This window comes from Eretmochelys imbricata, chromosome 1 (assembly GCF_965152235.1).
Source record: "Eretmochelys imbricata isolate rEreImb1 chromosome 1, rEreImb1.hap1, whole genome shotgun sequence".
NCBI classification, from domain to species: Eukaryota; Metazoa; Chordata; order Testudines; family Cheloniidae; genus Eretmochelys; species Eretmochelys imbricata.
In genome coordinates this window covers 361,044,009-361,066,648 of record NC_135572.1, presented here as the reverse complement: position 1 = coordinate 361,066,648, position 22,640 = coordinate 361,044,009, and the positions used below count along the sequence as shown (strand labels likewise).

Here is a 22,640-nt window from a genome sequence, read left to right as displayed (position 1 = left end):
TCTTTCCTGGGTGGGTGGGTGCTTCAGAATGCCCTCTGACAATGGCAGCCCAGCTGGAGCACAGTGCCGAGGTGATCAAAGTGCTGAAGAATGGAGGAGCACATCTGGATTTCAGGACTCGGGAGGGAATGACAGCACTTCATAAGGCCATCCGGTGCCGGAACCACATTGCCCTGATGGTGAGTCCTTGGGAGAGTGAGATGTGCTGGCAGGGCCACCTGGCCCTGAAGGGGTCAGACTGAGAAGGGGAGATCTGGGGCACTCCTGTCCCTTCCACTTTCCTACTACTCCCAAGATGCATGCTGCCCTCTCCTTAAGTTACCCTGCTTTCCTCCCATCCCTCCTCCCCTCCTTTGTGTATGGTCTGGGTAAAACCTAAGTTGTCTGCAGCCAGGATGTTGTCTTCAGACCTCTCTGAAACACAGTGCACGGCTGTTTATAACTAATTGTAAGCTGGCTAAGGGAGCTCTGGGATGGAGTGAGTCCTGCACTCTGCTAGGGCTAGAGACATATATCCCCTCCCTTCCCCTGCAGGTTTTGTACTGTGTTGTTCCTGATCTTGATCTTTGTAACACTCAGACCCCAAAGAAATCCCCAGTGAATCTTGCACTCTTCCTGCAGACACTCTTAGACCTGGGTGCCTCCCCGGATTACAAGGACAGCCGAGGATTAACTCCTTTGTACCACAGTGCCATGGTTGGAGGAGACCCATACTGCTGCGAGCTTCTGCTTCATGACTATGCCAAGGTGGGCTGTGTAGATGAGAATGGCTGGCAAGAAATCCACCAGGTAAGTCTAGAAGAGTGGCATGATGGAAGTCACTTAGATTAGAGCCTTATATTTTATGGTTGTCCTTGTGAATGTATTCTTAAAATAGGCACCCCCAGAGTAAACGCTTTTCTGTTGTCGGTGGATTGGGTTTTCCCCAAATGAGAGTTCTCCCCATACCCAGGCATTTCACTCTGAGGACAGCCAGGACACCCATCGCTAGCATGAGAAACAAGATGCTTTTTACTGCATTAGTCAATACAGAGATGCCTTCAACCTGTGGTCTTCATTGCAGGTCTTTGCAGTTGCCCCTTGTGACACTGTCTGGAATCACTATATAGACCAGAGTTAGAAGGGAGAAACTACTCAGTAACCTAGAGATTCTGGCTTCCTGTCATCGTCCTTCCCCTTCTGTATCTTAGGGCTTGTCTTCACTAGGAAATTACACTGAGTTAGAATAGATGAGGTTTACCCAGGAGCAGCTGACGCAACATTGACCACACTGGCTACAAAGTTGTGGTCAGTTTTATGTTAGTTAACATGACTCCACAAGGACATAGTTCTCGAAACATCTCTGTATTGACTAATTACTTCTTGTGTCTTGTAAGCAAGACATGAGAAGTAAGTCTTCTGCTCTACTGCACACTGATTAGGCCTCAGATGGAGTATGGTGTCCAGTTCTGGGTGCCGTAGGAAAGATGGGAACATATTGGAGAAAGTCCAGAGAAGAGCAACAAAAATGATTAAGCATCAGAGGGGTTGCCGTGTTAGTCTGGATCTGTAAAAGCGGCAAAGAGTCCTGTGGCACCTTACAGTCTAACAGGCATATCTGAGCATAAGCTTTCGTGGGTGAATACCCACTTCATCAGATGCACATCCGACAAAGTGGGTATTCGCCCACGAAAGCTTATGCTCCAATATGTCTATTAGTCTGTAAGGTGCCACAGGACTCTTTGCCACTTTTAAAAATGATTAAATATATAGAAAATGTGACTTATGAAGGAAGATTGAAAGAATTGGGTTTGTTTCATCTGGAAAAGAGAAGACTGGGGGCGGGGGGAAACATAACAGTTTTCAAGTACAGAAAAAGTTGTTACAAGGAGGAGAGAGAAAAAATTGTTCTTGTTAATCTCTGAGAATAGGACAAGAAGCAATGGGTTTAAATTGTAGCGAGGGCGGTTTAGGTTGGACATTAGGACTAAATTGCCTAGAGAGGTTGTGGAATCTCCATCATTGGAAGTTTTTAAAAGCAGATTAGACAAACACCTGTCAGGGATGGTCTAGATAATAGTCCTGCCATGAGTGAAGGGGACTGGACTAGAAAACATCTCGAGGTTCCTTCCAGTCCTACGATTCTGTGATTCTGTGATGTAATTGTTTAGTGAAGATAAGACCAGAGGAGTATGGGTCTGACGTTTGCTGCTGGGTGAAAGGCAATTGTTAAAGTCTGAAAGGTGTTTGAGAACAGAACAGCTATGATTTGCTTGGCCTGGCGTATTCTGTACCCTGCCATGTGGCTGTATTCAAAAGCCATTTCCAAATTACTTTCAAATCTGTGTGAATGGGTCCAAAACTTTCCTGTTCTTCCTTATCATCTTTCTCTTTTTTTCTGTTTCATTGTTTCTCTGTTCCTTTCTGAGTAGGCATGTCGCTATGGCCATGTGCAGCACCTGGAGCATCTTCTCTTCTATGGAGCCGACATGACTTCACAGAATGCCTCAGGAAACACAGCGCTCCATATCTGCGCTCTCTATAATCAGGTGAGGAGAGAGACATGAGGCAGATGGGCACCAGAACAGGGGACACACGGCTGTAGTCACCAGGGCAGGGGACATACAGACCAACAGGGAGGGGACTTGGGGATAGAGAATACATAGGCTTGGATATATCCTCTTGCTGTTATTCCTAAACCTAGAGCTGGAAAAGAGTTGTTGGGTCCAATTTAGTTCTCTGTCCTTGACCAATGCAGGATTGACCCATTTGTACATGTTGTCCAGTCTAATTTGAAATTTCCCAAGGGATAGCTCTCCCAGCCCTTCCCATGGGGAGATGATTCCGCTGTCTAATACATACCATTACCAAGGAATGTTTCCTGATATTCTGTGTGACTTTTTCCTTCATTGCTACCAGTTAAACCCCTGGTATGCCAAACGAATGGTGGAAGAGCGGCAGGGGTAGAGGCCTCCATCGTAAAGCAGGAGGGGATAGTTCCTTTCTAAATAGCTCTGGTGTCACCACATCTGGAATATTATATTCAGTTTAGAGGCCCTCAATACCAGAAAGATATGATAAACTAGAAAAAATCTATAGAATAGCAAGTGAACTTCTTGGAGGATTGGAAGGACTGCATTCTCTGGAGAGATGATACAGAGTTGCAATCTTTTAGTTTGTTAAAAAGTAGTGAGAAAACTAGGGCTCTTGATTTAATCGCAGTTAACTCATGTGATTAACTCAAAAAACTTAATTGCGATTTAAAAAAACTAAGCCCAGTTAACCACAGTTTTAATCACACTGTTAAACAATAGAATACCAACTGAAATTTATTAAATATTTTGGATGTTTTTCTACATTTTCATATATATTGTATTCTGTGTTGTAACTGAAATCAAAGTGTATATTATTTTTGACTACAAATATTTGCACGATAAAAATAATAAACAAAAGAAATAGTATTTTTCAATTCACCTCATACAAGTACTGTAGTACGATCTCTTTATTGTGAAAGTGCAACCTACAAATGTAGATTTTTTTTGTTACACAACTGCACTCAAAAACAAAACAATGTAAAACTTCAGAGCCTACAAGTCCACTCAGTTCTACTTCTTGTTCAGCTAATTGCTAGGACAGACAAGTTTGTTTACATTTACAGGAGATAATGCTGCCCTCTTTTTATTTACAATGTCACCAGAAAGTGAGAACAGGCATTTGCATGACACTTTTGTAGCTGTCATTGCAAAGTATTTACGTGCTAGGTATGCTAAACATTCGTACGTTCCTTCATGCTTCGGCCACCATTCCAGAGGACATGCTTCCATGCTGATGACGCTTGTTAAAAAAAAATGTGTTAATTAAATTTGTGACTGAACTCCGTGGGCGAGAATTGTATGTCCCCTTTTCTGTTTTACCCGTATTCTGCCATATATTTCATATTTTAGCAGTCTCAGATGATGACCCAGCACATGTTGTTCATTTTAAGAACACTTTCACTACAGATTTCATAAAATGCAAAGAAGGCACCAATGTGAGATTTCTAAAGATAGCTGCAGCACTTGACCCAAGGTTTAAGAATCTGAAGTGCCTTACAAAATCTGTGAAGGATGAAGTGTGGAGCATGCTTTCATAGAATCATAGAATATCAGGGTTGGAAGGAACCTCAGGAGGTCATCTAGTCCAACCCCCTGCTCAAAGCAGGAACAATCCCCAACTAAATCATCCCAGCCAGGGCTTTGTCAAGCCTGACCTTAAAAACTTCAAGGGAAGGAGATTCCACCACCTCCCTAGGTAACACATTCCAGTGTTTCACCACCCTCCTAGTGAAAAAGTTTTTCCTAATATCCAACCTAAACCTCCCCCACTGCAACTTGAGACCATTACTCCTTGTTCTGTCATCTGCTACCACTGAGAGCAGTCTAGCTCCATCCTCTTTGGAACCCCCTTTCAGGTAGTTGAAAGCAGCTATCAAATCCCCCCTCATTCTTCTCTTCCGCAGACTAAACAATCCCAGTTCCCTCAGCCTCTCCTCATAAGTCATGTGTACCAGACCCCTAATCATTTTTGTTGCCCTCTGCTGGACATTTTCCAATTTTTCCACATCCTTCTTGTAGTGTGGGGCCTAAAACTGGACACAGTAATCCAGATGAGGCCTCACCAAAGTCGAATAGAGGGGAACGATCATGTCCCTCGATCTGCTAGCAATGCCCCTACCTATACATTCCAAAACGGTATGCATCCGATGAAGTGAGCTGTAGCTCACGAAAGCTCATGCTCAAATAAATTGGTTAGTTTCTAAGGTGCCACAAGTACTCCTTCTCTTTTTGCAAAGACAGACTAACACGGCTGTTACTCTGAAACCTGTGAAAATGCTATTGGCCTCCTTGGCAAGAAGGGCACACTGTTGACTCATATCCAGCTTCTCGTCTACTGTAACCCCTAGGTCCTTTTCTGCAAAACTGCTGCCTAGCCATTCGGTCCCTAGTCTGTAGTGGTGCATGGGATTTTTCCGTCCTAAGTGCAGGACTCTGCACTTGTCCTTGTTGAACCTCATCAGATTTCTTTTGGCCCAATCCTCTAATATGTCTAGGTCCCTTTGTATCCTATCCCTACCCTCCAGCATATCTACCTCTCCTCCCAGTTTAGTGTCATCTGCAAACTTGCTGAGGGTGCAATACACACTATCCTCCAGATCGTTAATGAAGATATTGAACAAAACCGGCCCCAGGACCGACCCTTGGGGCACTCCACTTGATACCGGCTGCCAACTAGACATGGAGCCGTTGATCACTACCCTTTGAGCCCAACAATCTAGCCAGCTTTCTATCCACGTTATAGTCCATTCATCCAGCCCATACTTCTTTAACTTGCTGGCAAGAATACTGTGGGAGACGGTGTCAAAAGCTTTGCTAAAGTTAAGGAACAACACGTCCACTGCTTTCCCCTCATCCACAGAGCCAGTTATCTCGTCATAGAAGGCAATTAGATTAGTCAGGCATGACTTGCCCTTGGTGAATCCATGCTGACTGTTCCTGATCACTTTCCTCTCCTCTAAGTGCTTCAGAATTGATTCCTTGAGGACCTGCTCCATGATTTTTCCAGGAACTGAGGTGAAGCTGACTGGCCCGCAGTACCCAGGATCCTCCTTCTTCCCTTTTTTAAAGATGGGCACTACATTAGCCTTTTTCCACTCGTCCGGGACCTCCCCCGATCGCCACGAGTTTTCAAAGGTAATGGCCAATGGCTCTGCAATCACATCCGCCAACTCCTTTAGCACTCTCAGATGCAGCGCATCCGGCCCCATTTGGACTTGTGCTCGTCCAGCTTTTTTAAATAGTCTCGAACCACTTCTTTCTCCACAGAGGGCTAGTTACCTCCTCCCCATGCTGTGCTGCCCAGTGCAGCAGTCTGGGAGCTGACCTTGTTCGTGAAGACAGAGGCAAAAAAAGCATTGAGTACATTAGCTTTTTCCACATCCTCTGTCGCTAGGTTGCCTCCCTCATTCAGTAAGGGGCCCACACTTTCCTTGACTTTCTTCTTGTTGCTAACATACCTGAAGAAACCCTTCTTGTTACTCTTAACATCTCTTGCTAGCTGCACCTCCTGGTGTGATTTGGCCTTCCTGATTTCACTCCTGCATGCTCGAGCAATATTTTAATACTCTTCCCTGGTCATCTGTCCAATCTTCCACTTCTTGTAAGCTTCTTTTTTGTGTTTAAGATCAGCAAGGATTTCCCTGTTAAGCCAAGCTGGTCACCTGCCATATTTACTATTCTTTCTACACATTGGAATGGTATGTCCCTGTAACCTCAATAAGGATTCTTTAAAATACAGCCAGCTCTTCTGGACTCCTTTCCCCCTCATGTTATTCTCCCAGGGAATCCTGCCCATCAGTTCCCTGAGGTTGTCAAAGTCTGCTTTTCTGAAGTCCAGGGTCCGTATTCTGCTGCTCTCCTTTCTTCCCTGTGTCAGGATCCTGAACTCAACCATCTCATGGTCACTGCCTCCCAGGTTCCCATCCACTTTTGCTTCCCCTACTAATTCTTCCTGGTTTGTGAGCAGTAGGTCAAGAAGAGCTCTGCTCCTAGTTGGTTCCTCCAGCCCTTGCACCAGGAAATTGTCCCCTACCCTTTCCAAAAACTTCTTGGATTGTCTGTGCACCGCTGTATTGCTCTCCCAGCAGATATCAGGGTGATTGAAATTTCCCATAAGAACCAGAAGTCTTAAAAGAGCAACACTCAGATGAGGAAACTACAGAACCCAAACCACCTAAAAATAAAATCAGCCTTCTGCTGATGGCATCTGACTCAGTTAATGAAAATGAACATGCGTCGGCCCGCACTGCTTTGGATTGTTGTCGAGTAGAACCCATCATCAGCATGGACGCATGTCCCCGGGAGTGGTGGTTGAATCATGAAGGGACATATGAATCTTTAGGAATCTGGCACATAAATATCTTGTGACGCTTGCTACAACAGTGCCATGAGAATGCCTGTTCTCACTTTCAAGTGAGATTGTAAACAAGACGCGGGCAGCTCTCTCCTGCAAATGTAAACAAACCTGTTTGTCTGAGCGATTGGCTGAACAGGAAGTTGGACTGAGCAGTTTTTTGTACCTAGTTCTACATTTGTAAGTTCAACTTTCATGATAAAGAGATTGCCCTACAGTCCTTGTATGAAGGTGAATTGAAAAATCCTATTTTGTTTTTTACAGTGCGAATACTTGTAATCAAAAATAAATATAAATTGAGCACTGTATACTTTGTATTTGGTGTTATAATTGAAATAAATATATTTGAAAATGTAGAAAACGTCCAAAATATTTAAATAAATGGTATTCTAGTATTGTTTAACAGTGTGATTAATCGCGATTAATTTTTTTAATTGCGCGATTAATGGCAATTAATTTTTTTAATTGCTTGACAGCCGTAGAGGAAGCATAAATCTGCAGCCATCCAAAGTGTGTAAATATCAGGGAGGGAGGGTGATCCTTGACTTTGTTACAAGGGGGGTAGCTTGGAGTAAATGGCTGAAACTAAGAAAGGGTAAATTTAAAGGTGTATATCAGGAAAAAGCTCCTGCCAGTGAGACCTGCTTGAATGTAGGATAGTCCCCAAAAGAAGGGGGTTGAGCCAAGCAACCCCACTAGCAATGCAGGGAACAGTCCTGCAATATGGGGTCTTGCACGGATTAGTCGGAAATAGGGTGTTTCCATTGATAATTTCTCCTGCAGTCTCTGTTCACATTCCTGGGCAGAGATGTCACCTCCCCCTCCCCCTCCTGGCTCAGGTGACAGGCTCTCAGGTCTCCCATCCCCAGGGCACATTCCCAGGTCAACACTCCCCCCTCCCTGCTGAGTCACATTGTCACATCTCTCCCCCCTTCGAGACTGAACTGAGCGGGGTCACTCTGACCAGTGACCTGGGGAAGTTCGGGGCCCCCTCTCCGGGACAGCGCATCCGCTATCAGGTTGGCACTTCCCTTCACGTGGACCACGTCCATGTCATAATCCTGCAGGAGCAGGCTCCATCTCAGGAACTTGGCGTTGGCTCCTTTCATCTGGTGCAGCCAGGTCAGGGGAGAGTGGTCGGTGTAGACGGTGAAGTGTCGCCCGAAGAGATAGGGCTCTAGTTTCTTGAGGGCCCACACCATGGCCAGGCACTCCTTCTCGATGGCTGCATAGTGTTGCTCCCGGGGTAGCAACTTCTTGCTCAGGTACACGATGGGGTGTCTCTCCCCCTTTTCATCCTCCTGCATTAACACCGCCCCCAGTCCCGTGTCGGAGGCGTCGGTGAACACCATAAAGGGCTTGTCAAAGTCTGGGTTTGCCAGAACTGGGCCACTGACCAGATCCTCCTTCAGCTCCCGGAAAGCCTCCTGGCACTGCTCGGTCCAGACCACCTTGTCTGGTTTCCCCTTCTTGCATAGCTCAGTGATGGGGGTGGCTATGGCGCTAAAGTGGGGCACAAATCTTCAGTAGTATCCTGCCATCCCAATAAAGGCTTGGACCTGCTTTTTGGTGTGAGGAGCGGGCCAGTCTCTGATCACCTCCACCTTGGCTGGTTCCGGCTTTAGGCGGCCGCTCCCCACCCGATGGCCCAGGTAAGATACTTCAGCCATCCCCACCTTGCACTTCTCCGCTTTTACAGTCAGCCCAGCCCCCTGGAGTCGGTCCAGCACTTGTCTAACCTGGGACACGTGGTCCTCCCAGGTCTGGCTAAAGACACAGATGTCATCAATATACGCCACGGCAAAACTCTCCATCCCCCTCAGTAGCTGGTCCACTAGGCGCTGGAAGGTGGCCGGCGCTCCCTTGAGGCCGAAAGGCAGGGTCAGGAACTCATAGAGCCCCAGAGGGGTGATAAAGGCCGATTTCATCTGCATCCAGCGGCATCTGCATCTGCATCCAGCGGCACTTGCCAGTAGCCCTTTGTAAGGTCCATCCTGCCCTTCAGCACTGTTTTATATTACTGGGTATCTACTCCTCTTCATTGGCAGGCTGAGTGTATGGCTAGAGGGCGCCAGAAGCAGGAGACTAGGCACAAGTTGCCTTCCTTACATGGCAGCTTCTTTCAGATATTCACACACTGGGAGACCTCCCTGGGGGAAGAGTCTGATGTCCTCTGAGCAATCTCAGAGGTTCGTGCTGAGGCTTCATGGCAGGTTGTGGTGGAATGATGCATGTCGGGACACAGGGACCCTGCCAGTAGGAGGCAGTGTCTACATTGTGGCCTGGCACTGCCCCTGTACCACCAGCAGGAACAATTTTTGGGGGACTCTTCACAGCCAGGCCAGGCACACACACCTTCAGGCCTCCTGAGTGGTGGTTTCTTTCTGGTTTTATCTTTTAAATGGCATTAACAGTAGATCATTTATGTAGAGGGGCCCAGGTGGGGGACAAGTAATACGTTATATTTGAGGCATTTCTCCTGCCAGGGTCAGAGGCCAGCAGGGTGGGAAATTAGTAAAGTGTGAATCCACTGGTGTGGTACCTGTGGTAGACTATGTGGCGAGGAGGCTTGATGTAGGTGATGTGGGATTAGACGCGGGGACCGCGTGTGCTGGGAGAGGCCAAGAGGTATCGTCAATTTGTGAGAGTGAGTCTTAAAAATCGAGAGGGGGAGATAAAAGGGTGTGAATCCATGAGTGTGAGAGGCCCTTGGGGTTAAGGGTAAGGACGGTCTTGAATTCTTCTCTCTATTGTTTCTGTGAGAGTGAGACTGGTGGGGTAAGGTGCAGAGACCATGGAAGTCAGTGCTTGTGCTGTGTTCCTTTCACTGTAGTGGCAGAGCGGTTCTAGGGACGGGGGGGACACGATGCTTGGAGTAATGAGGGGGTTATTTGTTTTGAGAGGGATGACATGGAAGGCCATGAGAGGGCCTTAGCTGGGAGAGACAGTTGCTGGCTAGTAAATGGGTGCAAGGTTAGGAAGGGGATTTTAGTTTAAGATGTCTCTTGCAGAGGGCTGTGGGGGGCGGGGGGGAGAGGGTCACTCTTTGGGTACTCAACCATAGCAGCTATGTCCCTTCGGTGGCTACTGCTAAGTGACAAAGGCCTGGTCTACGTTACGAGATTATGTCAGATTTAGCAGTGTTAAATCGAATTGACCCTGCACCCGTCCACACAACTAAGGCATTTTTTCGACATAAAGGGCTCTTAAAACCGATTTCTGTACTCCTCCCCAAGGGATTAGCACTGAAATCAACATCACTGTTTCAAATTAGGGTTAGTGTGGACGCAATTCGAAGGTATTGGCCTCCAGGAGCTATCCCACAGTGCACCATTGTGACCACTCTGGACGGCACTCTGAACTTGGATGCACTGGTCAGGTGCACAGGAAAAGCCCCGGGAACTTTAGAATCTCATTTCCTGATTGGCCAGGCAAGCTCATCAGCATAGGTGACTATGCAGTCCCAAATCGAAAAAGAGCTCCAGCATGGACCTAACGGGAGATACTGGATCTGATCGCTGTATGGGGAGAGGAATCCGTGCTATCAGAACTACTTTCCAAAAGACGAAATGCCAAAACATTTCAAAAAATCTCAGAAGCCATGAGGGACAGAGGCTACAGCGGGGACGCAACACAGTGCTGCGTGAAACCTAAGGAGCTCACACAAGCATACTAGAAAACCAAAGAATCAAACGGACGCTCCGGGACAGAGTCCCAGACATGCTGCTTCTACGCTGAGCTGCATGCAATTCTAGGGGGGGCCGCCACCACTACCCCACCCCTCTCCATGGACTCCGATGATGGGGTACTCTCCGCCATGCCTGAGGATTTTGCAGACGGGGAAGATGAGGAGGAGGAGGACGAGCTTGGGGAGAGCACACAGCACACCGTTCTCCCCGACAGCCAGGATCTTTTTATCACCCTGACTGAAATACCCTCCCAACCCAACGAAGCCGGAGAAGGGACCTCTGGTGAGTGTACCTTTTAAAATATAATACATGTTATAAAAGCAAGCATTTTTTAATGATTAAGTAGCCCTGAGGACTTGGGATGCCCGTGGCCAGTACAGCAACTGGAAAAGTCTGTTAACGTGTCTGGGGATGGAGCAGAAATCCTCCAGGTACATCTCCATGAAGCTCTCCTGGAGGTACTCTAAAAGCCTTTGCAGAACGTTTCTGGGGAAAGCAGCCTTATTCTGTCCTCCATGGTAGGACACTTTACCACGCCATGCTAGTAGCAAGTAATCTGGCATCATTGTGTGACAAAGCCTGGCAGCGTATGGTCCCGGTATTTGCTGGCATTCAAGCAACATCCGTTCTTTATCTCTCTGTGTTATCCTCAGGAGAGTGATATCGTTCATGGTAACCTGGTTGAAATAGGGGAATTTAATTAAAGGGACATTCAGAGGTGGCTGTTCCTACTGGGCTGTTTTGCCTGTGGCTGAAAAGAAATCCTCTCCACAGTTAGCCACGTTTGGGGGGGTCATTGGCGCTGAGCTGTTCACGTTTGGCTAGCAGGGATCTTCCCTGATACCAGCCGTGCGGTGCGGTGAGGGGTAAAGCGATCATCCCAGAGAATTGGATTGGGGGGGTGGGGGGGGTTAGTTTGGTTTCTGCTGCTGCATGTTAACAGGAAAACCGCAGCACTGAATGGCCAGCTCAACGGGCTTTGCTTGGTATGGGAGAGGAGGGCGCTGCGGTTATGAAGGTTGCAGAAGCCGAAAGACTCTGGCTTACCGTGGCCGCCTGCAAGCGGAAATCTGTTGCCCGGCCCTGCGTGTGTGATCTCTCACCCCAAAGCCGCAGGTACTCACTATAAGATGCAAAATGCGACCTTGTACCAAAATCACAGGGGCTCTGTGATGTGAATAGCGCTGTTCACCATGAAGGAGTATGGCCATTGCTCTGTAAAATGTGTCTTTTTAAATACTTCACTCCCTTTTTTTCCTCCAGCAGCTGCAAATGTTTCAAGTCTCCCTCCTCCGTCCCAAAGGCTATCTCAGATAAGGCAGCGAAAAAAACGCACGCGCGATGACATGTTCTCTGAGCTCATGCAGTCGTCCGGCACTGACAGAGCTGTGTGGAGGGACACAGTAGCAGGGTATAGGACAGTGGCTGATGAACGTGAGGAGAAGTGGCAGCAGGAAGATCAGAGGAGGCATGAGGCAACGCTGGGGCTACTGCGGGAGCAAACGGAGATGCTCCGGCGTCTGGTGGAGGTTCATGAACGGCAGCAGGATCACAGACTGCCGCTGCAGCCCCTGCTTAACCGCCCTCCGTCCTCCCCAAGTTCCATAGCCTCCTCACCCAGACGCCCAAGAACGCGGCGGGGGAGGCTCCGGGCACCCAACCACTCCACCCCAGTGGACAGCCCAAGCAACAGAAGGCTGTCATTCAAGAAGTTTTTAAGTGGCCTTTTCCTTCCCTCCTACCCTCCTCCCACACCCCACCCGGGCTACCTTGTGAATTATCTCCCTATTTTTATAATCAATTAATAAAGAATACATGTTTTTTAAATGATAGTGTCTTTATTTCCTTTGCAAGCAAGATCTGACTGAAGAGTGGAGGGCGGGTGGCTTACAGGGAATTTAGAGGCAACCAAGGGGGCAGGTTTTCATCAAGGAGAAACAAACAGAAGTGTCACACAGTACCCTGGCCAGTCATGAAACTGGTTTTCAAAGCTTCTCTGATGCGCAGCGCTTCCTGCTATGCTCTTCTAACTGCCCTGGTGTCTGGCTGCGTGTATTCAGCGGCCAGGCGATTTGCATCAACCTCCCACCCCGCGATAAACGTCTCCCCCTTACTCTCACAGAGATTGTGGAGCACACAGCAAGCAGCAATAACAATGGGAATATTGGTTTTGCTGAGGTCTGAGCGAATCAGTAAACTGTGTCAGCGACCCTTTAGACGTTCAAATGCACACTCTACCACCATTCTGCACTTGCCCAGCCTATAGTTGAACAGCTCCTTACTACTGTCCAGGGTGCCTGTGTACGGCTTCATGAGCCAGGACATTAAGGGGTAGGCTGGGTCCCCAAGGATATCTATAGGCATTTCAACATCTCCAACAGTTATTTTCTGGTCTGGAAAGTAAATCCCTTCCTGCAGCCATTTAAATAGACTAGAGTTCCTGAAGACGCGAGCGTCATGAACCTTTCCCGGCCATCCCACGTTGATGTTGGTGAAACGTCCCTTGTGATCCACCAGTGCTTGCAGCACCTCTGAAAAGTACCCCTTGCGGTTTATGTACTGGCTGCCCTGGTGGTCCGGTCCAAGACAGGGATATGCGTTCCATCAATAGCCCCACCACAGTTGGAGAATCCCATTGCAGCAAAGCCATCTACCACATTTCCCAGAGTCACTACCTTTGATAGCAGCAGCTCAATGATTGCGTTGGATACTTGCATCACAGCAACCCCCATGGTAGATTTGCCAACTCCAAATTGATTCCTGACTGACCAGTAGCTGTCTGGCGTTGCAAGCTTCCACAGAGCTATTGCCACTTGCTTGTGAACTGTGAGGGCTGCTCTCATCTTGGTATTCTTGCACTTCAGGGCAAAGATGAGAGCAGCCTGTGCTTTGGATCCATGCCCTTGCTGGCTGGTGAAGGCAGGTGAAAAAGTGATGGGCCCCTGGCTTGTGGAGATTATAGAGGGTAGGCTACATATTGCTCTGAAGGAAGCAATAGTGCAGCCTTTACTCAAGAAGTCATCGCGTGACACTGAAAATCTTGTTGTTTTTACTGATGCAGACTAACATGGCTACCCCTCTGAAAACTGAAAATCTAGTTAATTATCAACAGTATGCTGGTAACATCCACCAATATGTCTCTGTCTCATCTGACCTGAACAATGCCCTTTCCTCAGCTGGAGAGAACAAGACTTGCAGCATGGGGCCAGAGAGCCTGCTGCTGCTGAGAGAGCACAAAGCCCATCAGGGAAGATTGTCACAATGGTGTCTCGCCTTCCTGCCTGCAGAGTGTGTCCTCTTGCTGTCCCAACTGCTTTGGGGAGAACATTAATGTGATCCCAACACTGACCATAAGGGTCTAGCGGGGGAACTCCCTAGAGGGAGCAGCAGAGCTTGCTGGGTACAATATGTTCCACACTTTTCATGCCATCCATTGGAGTGAAGTGCTTCAAGGCTGACAGGGAGATAGGCCCGGGCAGCCAGTTCTCACGACAGTGCTCTCAAGGCCTTTTGACCAATATTTGAAGTTTTAAATATGATGGGACCAGGCAACCTGCAGGATCCTTTTCTGCCCTATGTCCTGTCTTGGTAACTGAGCTCAGCGCAGGGGAAATCTGGGGTATGGCGAGAGACCTGTGTGATTCTCTGTTTCTCTTGCATACAGATGGAGCTCGGTAGCCACTCCATCAGGACCAGCCTCCCCTGGTTGTTTTACTGGGCTGTGTCGATTTAGAATCTGGTTTCCCCAAGATTCTGTTCCTTCTGTTGCCTATTGTAAATGGAGTTTTCAGTTTCCTCTGTTTAGGTGGCTGAAAGACCCCAGGCATGAGAAATGATACGTTGTGTTTATTTCTTATTAAACAGATAGTGTTACATTACGGATGATTTCTAGCTTGTGGGGCGGCAGCTGCATTAACTCTACAGCTATGAGACTGGTCTGTCCAGGGGTCTGTCCCCAGGGAATGTAAGCCTTTATGGGAGGGATGGAAGGACATTGGCTTCAACACCACAATATTGCCTAAACTATGCTGTGTTTTGACAGAAGCACAGCACCCCCAAAAAGGTAGAAAGGGATGGAACATGTCCAGATTATGGGGAACAGCACCCCCTCACCCCCCCACCCCAGGCACAGTGTATGATGGGAGCACTTCCAGCCCTGTGCCTCTGAATGCTAAGTGGGTATTTGGAGAAATGGCGCTTGTCTGGGTTGTGGGTGGGCAGGAGGGCAGTTCCCGTGAAGCCGTGATGGAGTCAGGAGACGTGGAATTGGAGAGACTTGATCTAAGGCTGTAGAAGTAAATTCTGACATTGTTACCTTATTTCTCATCCTTGCAGTAGGGAGCTCTCCACTCCTGAATGAACCAAGGTCACCTCTTCCGTCATATCAGTGCTAATAATTTCCTTCTTTCTTCTCTGGTTTTCTTCTTCTAGGAGAGTTGTGCTCGGGTCCTCCTGTTCCGTGGTGCAAGCAAAGAGATTCGTAACTACAACAGCCAGACAGCATTCCAGGTAGGAGAGTGTGAGCCCATCCCACCTTTGTTGATGATGGAGATGTGCCTGGGGGCCGTCTTGTTTTAGAGAGCACTGAGAAAGAGTATTAGTAGATAAAGCATAGTTGTGTGCCCAGAGAAGAAGGGGAGTCTGTGTTGACCCTTTTCTAATCACAGGTGGGTGTAACCCTTCTGTCATGTGGAGTCAGCAGCCACAAGGGCCTGGTTCAATATCTCGGAGTTCCTCTTAACATTACAAAACTAAGCCAACTTGAGCCACAATCCAGAAACCTGGAAAAACTAAACACCAGCCCATGGCACCTCTATGAGGCAATACATCCCTCCTGGGAAGCACTGAACCTATATATAACAAGAGAAAACCTGTACTAAGAGGAGAAGGAACACCGCATTAACAAAAACAATGATTCAAAATGATGCAAACAGTAAGTAAACACCTAGAGCACTGCACAGATACAAAATGTGTATCTGCATCTGATCGGTGAGACTCAGAAATAATCTGTGGATATAAAGTGGATATCTGTGGATTTGCAGGGCTCTAGATCCAAAATTTGTGTCCACATCTGATCTGTGACCTGCAGAAATGGTCCGTGGCTATCTGCATCTGCGGATGCAGATATCTGCAGATATAAAGCGGATATCCATGGATTTGAAGGGCTCTATAAACACCCACCCTACAGTATCTCTGGTAGTGTTCTTTGCCTTAAGTTTCCCATCTTGTGGTGTGAAAGTCCAACAGACGAATGCCCCTTTAATGTGCCCCTCCCGCTTTCACTCACTGTACCGCACTCAGTTCGTTGTCTGAGATCAGCGAAGTCCCAGAGTCCGTGGCTACATTCAGGGGGGTTCACCTCCTGCCGCGAAGGTGGTGGGGCTGGAGCATTACCTCTATGTCCATTGCTGCTCATCACTCGCAGCTGCTGCTGCTGCTTATCGCTGCCACTGCCCTTTTTAGCTGTGTTGCTGTTTTCTGAGGTTCCACCACCTGGCCCAGCCCTTTGTGATTTCAGCTTTCAGTGATTCCCTGGCCAGTGGGGAACCTCACCCACACCAGGTCTAAGGCTTAGCCCCCTAGCCCAGCTTACTAGCGATTGCAGCTCTGGTCATCCCTGGGAAGACACAAGGACTCTCACTTGAGTCTAACCAGCTCTGTCTTTAAACACTGGAGAGAAAGGATCACATGGCATGTAGACCCTGTCAGTAGAGTCTGTACCACCAAGTAGGAACACCTGTCCCCCACGCCCTCACACACAAACTTTTAGTTGGATGCGGCAGCATCTAGCTTTCTCTCTCACCCATACACCCTTAGTGAGTGACGTTACAGTTAGGGTGACCACCTTCAATTAGGATATACTAAGTACATTTCTGCTGTGCTTTAGTCAGACAGTACGGATAACAACAGTTCGCTCACCCTGTGTCCAAGACTGAAATTAGTTTTAACCGAAAACAGTCAAAATTGATCACTTTGGCAAAGCAGAGATGTCTGTTGATCACCTACGCAAAGTCTAGATAAATACAGTCTGCTCCTGGGGTCTTTTGCTCCAGTTAATCAATAGATGGTAGGGGAGAGCTCATTCATATCACTGGTTTATTTGGAGATGGGGATTACTGGAACAAACTCTAGCCCCATCTTCCTTATTCTGGAACTGGTTCAGTCCCTGGAGTGACTGGGGGAGGCAGTGCACATGTGCACACAGTAAATACTGCATTCTTATTTTTATTGTTGAACTTGTAGCCCCCCTTTCACACACTTGCTTACCCACATTCACTCACATATCCCCATTCAGAAAAGACTTAAAACCATGGTCCTGATTATCAAAGATCTCCAGTTATCTTTCGCAAGAGTAGTGGATATTAACTCCAACTTGGGTAGATACGGTCTGCCTCCCTAAATTCCCCCCTGCAGTTGCCGTTTGGAAACTGGCTTCCTTACTTCCTTTTCCAAAGTGCTGTGTACAGATGCTATAGGTTGTCTGAAGACTGTTATGTTCTACTCCGAGGTGGCTGCATTTCAATGGAACATAAAATGATTTTTATCAAGCACGAGAATCTGATTTTTAAACAGATTAAGCAAACAGGTCACACACAATGTTTCCAGTCCAGTAGGTAATGTGCATGTGCAATTACCATGATTGCATATGCAGATTAGGCCATTGTAGGCAAGAGGTATGCTGATGGCCTTTCAAAGAGCAGTGAGTCTCAACCTCTTTGGATCTGTCACCCATGAAATGACTCCAGATCGTACAGTGACCCTTTTGCATAGGATTGTGTGATTTGGATCACGAGAAGAAACAGTGGCGGGGGACACTGTAGAGTGGGTGATGGAAATGATGAGGGCTATAGTGCTTGTGAGGGTTGGTGGCTGCTGTATTGGGGGATGCTGCGTTGGGGATATTTTCCTTTCCCCTCCCCCACATCTCATCTCCCTAACCTAACCTACAAAGCATTCAGCTCCGCGAAAATACTGCACCCAGAGACCCCAGCCTCTAGAATGGCTCTTCCTCCGCCCCAGAGCTGAGCACTGTCTGGGCTGGAGAAGTGGGGAAAGAGAGATCTTCCCATTGCTGGAGTTTGTAGGAAGTAGGGGGCAAAGCAGAGGTGGGGAAGCAGCAGGAGGAGGGGAATGAGATGCTCCTGTCCTGACCTCTCTTCCCTCCTGCTGTGTTCTAGTGAGCTGGTGATTTTGCAGAATGTTGTTCTCAATCAGTGAGGTAAGACCCACTTGAAGATTCCACCCGTAGGGTGAGAAACTGCCCTAGGTAACCCACTGCTGTATGTTGTGTAGTTGTAGCCATCTTGATCCCAGGATATTAGAGAGACAAGGTGGGTGAGGTAATTGTGACATTCCCCAGGGTACAGTCTGGACTGCTGGACAACTGTGTCCCCTCAGTTCTCCAACTTGGGGTGCTTTTACACTGCTTTGCTGTGAGAGCAACCACCCCTGGTCTGCTCACACAGAGCCTCCAGCATGTAAATCACTCCTAGCTGTAGTGCAAGAGGGCTGTAGCCGGCCAGCCACTCTGGAATTAGACTGCAGGGCAGCACCAGCAAACTCCCTGTCCCAGGCTTTTCCCAGAAATGTACCCCTTGTACTGCCCCTCACACCCTGGGATAACACATGCTCATAGACAGTCTGTCACTTCATTAATGGAAAATGATGTGTACAAATTCAGTTATCTCAAATGGAGTTTCCCAAACACTTCAAACACACTGGTTAGATAAAACAATAAAACAAGTTTATTAACTACAAAAAGATAGATTTTAAATGATTATAGGTAACGAGGCATAAAAGTTAGAATTGGTTTCAAAGAAATAAAAGGTAAAATGCATCCAATACCTAACTTAACAAGCTTAGTTATTACAAAGCAAAAGTTTCTCTCACCACATGCTGTAGCAGTCTGACTGGCTGAAGTCCCTTCAGCCGAGATCCCTCCCTAGTCCAGTGATGCTTCCTTTCTCCTTCAAGTGTTGTTGATGCCGTGAGTAGAGTCGAAGGGAGAGATATCTTGGGGCATCTATCCTCCTTTCTTATAGCTCTCCTTTTCTTCGAAAATCATCTCCAGCCGGGGTTCAGGAGACAGGAAGTCTGAGAGGATGGGAACCTGCATCTGTTTCTTTGCCAAAATGTAAATTCCTTGCTCGCACTCTTTTTCCTGCCAAAGAATGGCTGCATAACCAGGTGATAATCCATCTGATTTTGTTTAAATCTGGCTGAGGCGTCAGTTTGCCTTTTGTCTTTGAGGAACTGGTTTGTGCCTGCTTTTCTAAACTTGGAACATGTCTCAGTAATGTTATACAGTGGAATCTTACAACTTTTCAATGTTGCCACACATATTTTACCAGGACAATAATAATCAGCAAATTATTCATTTTCAAATGATACTTCATGTCACGGAGTTCCTGGGCAATGCTCTGGAACTGCTCCCCACAAAGCCAGACAGGACTCTGGGGAAATCTCCTTTCTGTGAGCAGACTGTCTTCAGGACACACAGCTCGCACAACTTCCACCTTCCTGGGTCTGACCTCGGAGCATTCAGCATCCTCCGCCCCTCTGTGTGCGTCCCACAGCCAGTCCGCCCAGGCGGGGTCCTGGGGAAGCAGAGGGTCCTGCACCCCAACTTCGTGACTCTCAGCCAGCCAGTAAAACAGAGGTTTATTAGATGACAGGAACATGGTCTAAAACAGAGCTTGTGGGTGCAGAGAACAGGACCCCTCAGCTGGGTCCATTTCGGGGGGCAGTGAGCCAGAAAACCACATCTGCACTTCACTCCATGTCCCCAGCCAGCACCAAACTGACTCCCCCTCCAGCCCCTCCTCCTCTGGGCTTTGTCCCTTTCCCAGGCCAGGAGGTCACCTGATTCCTTTGTTCTCCAACCCTTTAGCTCTCACCTTGCAGGGAGGAAGGGCCCAGGCCATCAGTTGCCAGGAGGCAAAGTGTCGGCCATTTATGTACCCTGGCCCTTTGCTCTGCAACAATTACACTCCCTTATCCCACCACCTAGAGACTTGAAAAATGCATAGGGGAAACTGAGGCACCCCTACAGTATTCAGAGGAAACATTAAGAACAGTCCCGCTTCGTCACACTTCACAACGTATACTTTGAACAAAATCCATTATAGTTTTGTAAAATGTGTGAACATAGGAATACAGACCATTACAATAATGTCTTTTATTGGACCAACTTCTTTTGGTGAGAGACAAGTTTTTGAGCTACACAGAGCTCTTCTTCAAGTCTAGGAAAGGTATTCTGAGCCTCTGAGCTAAATGCAAGAGGGAACAGATTGTTTAGCATAAGTGATTAGCACATATTGTAAGGGACCGTTCAAGGTAGAGTGGCCCGTTAATACCTCTCCAGTCTCTGAACTGTTTGGATTCTGAGAGAGCAGAATAACTGATTGAGAAGATGGAGATCCCCAGAGTTAGTCTGGGTAGCTCTGAAAGACCTTTGGGAAACTGGCAGATTACTACATGTCTGCTACCATTTGGAATTATAGACTGAGACTCATATGTACATGAATGTTACCTGCTCTAACCTCTTAATAATTTTCTTTCCTTTTTCTTAGCTAATAAACCTTTAGTCAGTTCACTATGGAATTGAATACCAGCATTGTCTTTGGATGCAAATTGATGTGGGTGAGTGACTGGTCTCTTGGGACTGGAATATTTGTGATTTCTGGAGAACATGACCAGCTATCACATAATCCAGTTTGCCTGGGTGGCAAGATAGACTGAGTGTCTAAGGGGACGTATTTCAGAGTAGCAGCCGTGTTAGTCTGTATTCGCAAAAAGAAAAGGAGTACTTGTGGCACCTTAGAGATTAACAAATTTATTTGAGCGTAAGCTTTTGTGAGCTATAGCTCACTTCATCGGATGGGAGTTCACATTAGATAAGAGATGGGCAAACTACGTCCTGCGGGCCACATCCAGCCCACGGGACCCTCCTGCCCGCCCCCTGAGCTCCTGGCCTGGGAGGCTCACCCCCGGCCCCTCCTCCACTGTTCCCCCTCCGCGCAGCCTCAGCACGCCATGCTGCCGGTGTCGTGTATTAAACTGCACTGCGTAGGAATGTGCGACTGGGGTGTGGAAGGGTTGGGGCTGTCAGAGGGCGAGGAATGGCAGGGGGTTGAATGGGGACAGGGGTTCTGGGGGAGATAGTCAGGAAGGAGTGGTGGTTGAATAGGGTGGTGGGGGGCAGTCGGGGCAAGGGTTCCGGGGGCGACCATGGGACAGGGAGTGGGGGTGTGTGGGTGGAGCAGGGGTCCTGGGGAGGGCCATCAGGGAACAGGGTGGGTTGGATGGGGCCATCATCCCGGGTGGGGGGACCATCAGGGGAAGAGAAGTAAAGGCGGGGGGCGGGGGCATAGCCTGGCACAGCCTCCCCTAACCGGTGCTCCATACAATTTCCAAAACCCGATGTGGCCCTCAGGCCAAAAAGTTTGCTCGCCCCTGCATTAGATGCTTGTGTGTGTGTGAAATCTAATTGAACACATGACCAGTTTGAAGTGTCAGCCCTGCTTTTGACAGTCTGCACTGAGGTAGGCACTCACAGTCCTGAGTCACTCTAGACAGTCTGACAATTGAATGGGACAAGAGATACTAAATTTATGTACCTGGCATCGACCACTGTCAGCAGACAGGATACTGGGCTGGATGGACCTTTAGTCTGACCCAATATGGCCATTCTTATGTTCTTATGGCTTATTACAACAATCTGTGTAACCCACTAACTCCCTCTTTTTGTCCTATGATTGCAGAGGTGTTAACGGGCCACTCTACCTCGAATGGCCCCTTAGAACATGTGCTAACTACTTATGCTAAACGATCTGTTCCAGCTTGCATTTAGCTGTTACACTTAAGGTGCCTTTCCCAGACCTGAAGAATTGCTCTGTGAGGCTCCAGAGCTTCTCTCTCATCAGCAGATATTGCTCCAATAAAGGCTATTACCCCATCTCTTTAGATAACCCTGGCAGTTTGTAGATATCCTACAGACATCTTGCTCCAAATGCAGTGATGAGTGTCAGAGTCCAGTGCTCCTGTCATTGCCCCTTCTTCATCAAGAAACTCTGTAATTGAATTATTTGCTTAAGATGTCAGCATGTCTTTAACTAACTGACTGACAAGGTTTGATTTTGCTGTGGCAAGTAATCCTCTAGAGATGGCACCATGGGATATCACGTATATTGTCTTGCAGTAGCTGGATCTCATGTGCTTAATGTTTACAAGCACAAACTAATTTATTTCTAAGTGCCAGCCCAGGAAACTCAGCCTGGGTTCTGTGAGTCTCCTGTTTCCTTCTTACACATCATCCCCAGTAACATCCAAAATGCTCCCTCAGTGACACCTGTGCAACCCCGCAGCCTTTAGTGCTGTGAGCATGGTGGTTACACCAATCATAACCATCTTGCTGTGTGAGATAGTGAGATTAAAAAACACACCGTGAATAAACCATTTAATTAACCAGTTTCAGAGTAGCAGCCGTGTTAGTCTGTATTCGCAAAAAGAAAAGGAGGACTTGTGGCACCTTAGAGACTAAATAAAATTTGTTAGTCTCTAAGGTGCCACAAGTACTCCTTTTCTTTTTAATTAACCAGTTACCTCTGCTAGGTTTTTCTCTCTGTTTCTTAGCTAAAGAACAGACTAGAGAATTATTATAAATTTATGAGTTGAATTAGAAAAAAATAGCTTTTAAAGCAATTAAGAAATTATAGAAAGCAGAATGAAGATGGTTAGATGACATTGTGAACACTCACAAATTGAACTGAACCTGAGAAGTTACAGTTATCGAGAGTTAATAAATCAGTTCAATTAATTCAGTACTAGTTCTATACTAGCCTAGGCAGGTGATTTTGATATGAACATGAAATCATGGATCCTTAAATATAGATCATTTTTATCAATTTTATGTGCCAATGGATTATTGCACATTAAACCCAAATATAAAATGCAGGTAATTATTTTTATGCTATTCTAATTTTTCTGGAATATCACCAGCACTGCAAGCTTTTATGTCACTTT

General features: G+C 47.2%; 1 protein-coding gene across 1 annotated transcript in view; it reads left to right on the top strand.

The window, feature by feature from the left end:
- SHANK3 (SH3 and multiple ankyrin repeat domains 3) overlaps positions 1-22,640 on the top strand; it is a 667,177-nt gene that overhangs the window by 141,228 nt on the left and 503,309 nt on the right. The window contains exons 5-8 of the mRNA XM_077807959.1: positions 28-179; positions 622-789; positions 2,412-2,528; positions 15,048-15,125. Of these exons, the coding sequence (XP_077664085.1) occupies positions 28-179; positions 622-789; positions 2,412-2,528; positions 15,048-15,125 (515 nt within the window). The remainder of the gene's footprint in view (positions 1-27; positions 180-621; positions 790-2,411; positions 2,529-15,047; positions 15,126-22,640) is intronic.